The 3888-nt window shown below is 56.2% G+C and overlaps 1 protein-coding gene across 1 annotated transcript; it reads right to left on the reverse strand.

The window, feature by feature from the left end:
- Positions 1–974: 974 nt before the first annotated feature.
- LOC125533707 (benzyl alcohol O-benzoyltransferase-like) lies at positions 975–2581 on the reverse strand. The gene is made up of 2 exons (XM_048697074.1): positions 2055–2581; positions 975–1898 (listed from the first exon to the last, which is right to left on the reverse strand). The coding sequence occupies exons 1-2, from the start codon at positions 2496–2498 to the stop codon at positions 978–980; spliced, it is 1365 nt and encodes a 454-aa protein (XP_048553031.1). The 5' UTR covers positions 2499–2581; the 3' UTR covers positions 975–977.
- Positions 2582–3888: the final 1307 nt, after the last annotated feature.

The following is a 3888-nucleotide window of genomic DNA, read 5'->3' on the forward strand; positions in this document are numbered from 1 at the left end:
TGCAAGATTGAAACAAATGGGTGATTCATTCAAGTTCCTCACTGGGGTGTGCAATGGTGTTCTTCAAGTGCCAACTGGGACAACCGGAAACAAATGCAGTAGTTTTGCCATAGGTGACGCAAAAGGTGCAGAACCCTTGGTAGATGATGCATCAGACCTTTGAGACTAAAACCTACTTAAAAACCCAAGATGTATGGAACCTTTCACAATAAGGAACGCAACAAAACCTAGACAATAGTCCTTCTCCAAATAGAGCAAGCTCGCTGACCAATGCTGGAAAGCAGCTACCCCCATTCCACTTATAAGTCTGTCATGTCAGAACCTAGCTTGCCATTTTCATCCACAACCCAGTAAAGCTTCCTCACATGCTTTCCTCTTCTATAAATGTGATCTCCAATAATGCAACAATTCTGAACCTTATCCACATAAAAGTTCGGATCTTGATGCAAACTAAAGGTTCCGATAGCACCCTCTGCTGCTAGTGATGGTAGGAAAGCCGTTCTCTCTCTCTCTCTCTCTCTCTCTCTCTCTCTCTCTATATATATATATATATATATATATATATATATATATATCCCCCAGAGAACTACACCATGGACACCTCGTCGATCTGCAACAGACCACATGTTGCGGTGAAAAAATTTCAACAATGGCCCAATTGCAAAAACCTATAGGTTGCTTCCGAGCCGTCCGATCAAAAATAGATATGGTGGCTAGCGCGCAAGAAATCAGCCGGGTGAACGAAAGAGTTTTTCTTAATAGTAGAGATGTGTTCCTTAAGAGCAAATAAAAGCACACCAGTCTAAGTGAGAATAGTATCCCCTAAAACCAACTACACTTTAGAAAGCCAAATCATGTTATGCTCATTTGGATTCGAAATTATGTTTAAAATGTTCCGCAAGGAAAAGTGATTATGTGAGGAGTTGTGTTTTCAGGTTACATTCCTACATTTTTTAAAAAAAAAAAAGATTACATTCCTACATCCTCGACAGCACGGCCGACTCCACGCCACTAGAACGCCCACGGTGCGAAGAAGCCTCCGAGAGCCCCGCGCGCACATTGGCCGTGAACCTCTCCATGGCGCGTGGCGGCAGGCACATCGGCACGGTGATCCCCCCGCCGGCCGCAGGAATGTGGAACGTGGCCAGCGTCGTCGTGGCCGGCCCGCCGTACACCGGCAGGCCCCATCCGAGGTCCACATTGTGCAGGTTCGCCTTGGTCAGATCCGTCACAAGGTACGTCCGCGCCGTCGTGAACCGTGGCCGCCCGAGCAGCACCAGCGCGTCGGCCACCGACTGTGCGTAGTTGTCGGCGGCGACCCGCGCCATCGCAGCTACGATCAGCTCCACGGCGCGGCCCAGCGGTCCCGAGCAGAGCTCGCCGGCCGTCGTCCGCGCCACGCCGAAGGTGAGCGCGTTCCCGTAGAACCCCTCGGGGAGTGGCCGGCCGCGCTTCCCGCGGGCGTTCACCACGAACATGAACCGCACCTCGTCGCCGGGCGCGTACCCGAGCGCCGCGGTCCGGCAGCGCCACGCGAACGCCGACAGCAGCAGGAACCGGGAGCACCGCAACCTCATCCGCGGCGGTAGCTGGTCCCTCAGCGAGGACAGCTCCTTGGGGCCGAAGAGGAACGCCCGGTGCACGAGCTCGGCGCCCGGACGGAGCCTGTCGTTGGCCGCGTCGGCCGCCAGCTCGTACTCGGGGTGCTGGTAGCTGGGGCACGGGGGGTCGCGCGCGTCGAGCAGCTCCCTCGCCCACACCGGCCGCACGCTTGGCGCCTCCATGCCGCCCGCCAGCTCGCCGACGGCCTGCAGGAACTGCGTGACGCCCGGCGCGTCCATGAGGTTATGGCACACCTGGATGCCGAACACGAAGCCTCCGCACCTCAACCTCGTCACCTTCATGCCATCATGCATGATGCATGTCAGTGTCACGTAGTGCAAATTACAGACAAAAGTCGACATGCTCTCAAGCATACACCACCAACTCTTCAACCCTGACCTAGTTATTTTAGAAAGAAAAATAATTCTTCAACGCATGCACCCAAGACTTACTTGAACGTAGAGCAGTGGACGGTCGACAACGACGGCGCAGTTGCTCTCCGGCAAGCACAGGAGCTGGCCAGCGCAAGGGACCGGCGGGCACAGCGTGTCGCCGAACTCGTCCAACGCGACGTCTGCGTCGGCCTCGACGAACCACACCCCCTCGCCGGTGCAGTCCACCGCGAGCTTCCTGCCGGGCAGCTCGCGGAGCCGCCCGGCGATGGGGTAGTAGTGCACGAGCGCCGCGGCCAGCCCGTCGCGTACGACCCTGGCCGGGTCGGCGCGCGCCCGCGAGGGGCAGCCCCGGTAGAAGTAGATGCCGGAGCGGTAGAACCGGAGGCTCTCCTGGTCGTCGAGGTCCGAGAGCCGCTTGAGCTCGCGTGGCGTCGGCCCGGCCGGCGCAACCAGCTCCGGCTCGCCGCGGCGCGCCACGAATGCCAGGGACGTGGCGGCCATAGTAGCTAGTAGCGGCGCTAGATTACCGGTTTAATTTAGCCTGCTGCTGCTGCTGCTTAGTTAGCGTTGGCCGTTGGAAAATGGCGGACGCTGGATCGTAGTCGATCGTCTAGTGTGCATCTATGGACGTACGAACGTCCATATATATAGGAGTGGGTCGAGTTTACACTGTGTAGAATTCATCATGGTTTGGTCGCCGGTGGCGAAGCAAGAAAATGGGAGTATGATATGAGAATTGTTCAGCGCGTGAGTCGCCGTGCTTGGTCCGGTCGCTTAGTGCGGCATGCATAGTTTTGTCGGTGGAGGACGCGTGAGCCATAATTTGTTCGGTGCGCCTTTCACGTGCCACCACAGAGAAAAACTTTTAAGCCGTGTGCTCAATACACTCGGCTTATGTCGATTTGCACTCGGTTTATATATAAACCATGTGTTTTTTATCGAAAAAGCTTTCGCCCCGCTTTATAGATAAAGCCAAGCACCACGACAAGATTCAACAACACACACACGCACACAAAGGTCTAGCACCACAAGAAGTCGAAAGGTTAATGCTGAGGGCACAACTCAACAAGCCCTGAAAGACAAAAAAAAGAAAGGCGCGCACGCGGAGGGTGCGGCACAACATCTAGTCTGGCTCCGGGGGGGGGGGGGGGAGCGGTGGTGCCAAGCTGAAGGCCATCGAGCGGAGGTCGGCGATGAGGTTGTTGATGACGACCCGATCCTGGGGGCGGCTAAGCGGCCGCCAGAGCTGCAAATATCCACACATTTTAAAGATGGCGTCAGTAGCACGTCGAAGAGGGACCTTCTGAATGACAAGCTTATTGCGGACGGTCCAAAGCGTCCAGGCAAGGATCCCAACGAAGAGCCATCTGATATGGCGGTAGCGAGGGGGGAGGCCTGGATTTCCGCAAGCAGGTCGGGGAAGTTGGTGTTACACCATTGGCCCCCAACCGTTTCGCGGAAGCAGGACCAAAGGAACTGAGCCGTAGAACACAAGAAGATGTGGTTAGCATCCTCCATCGTCTCGCACAAGGGGCACTTCCCGTTCCCAGGTCCATTTCGCTTACGAACCTCCACACCAGTCGGGAGGCGACCACGAATCCATTGCCACATGAAGATCCGGATCTTCAGGGGCAGGCGAATATCCCAGATCAAACTAAATGGTTCGGGGGCCGTCGAGGGTGCAATGGCCGCGTAGAGGGATTTGGTGGAGAAGCAGCCGGAGAGCTCAAGTCGCCAGGAGGTGACATCCGGGGAGTCAAGGCTGTCCATAGGGAGGAGGGCAATGTCCAGCATAAGAGCATCCCAGGCAGCAACCTCTTGAGGTCCGAAGGGGCGGCGGAAGGCGAGGCGCCCTAGATCAATAAGGGCCGCCTCGACAGATATATGCGGG

Source organism: Triticum urartu, chromosome 2, assembly GCF_003073215.2.
Source record: "Triticum urartu cultivar G1812 chromosome 2, Tu2.1, whole genome shotgun sequence".
NCBI classification, from domain to species: Eukaryota; Viridiplantae; Streptophyta; class Magnoliopsida; order Poales; family Poaceae; genus Triticum; species Triticum urartu.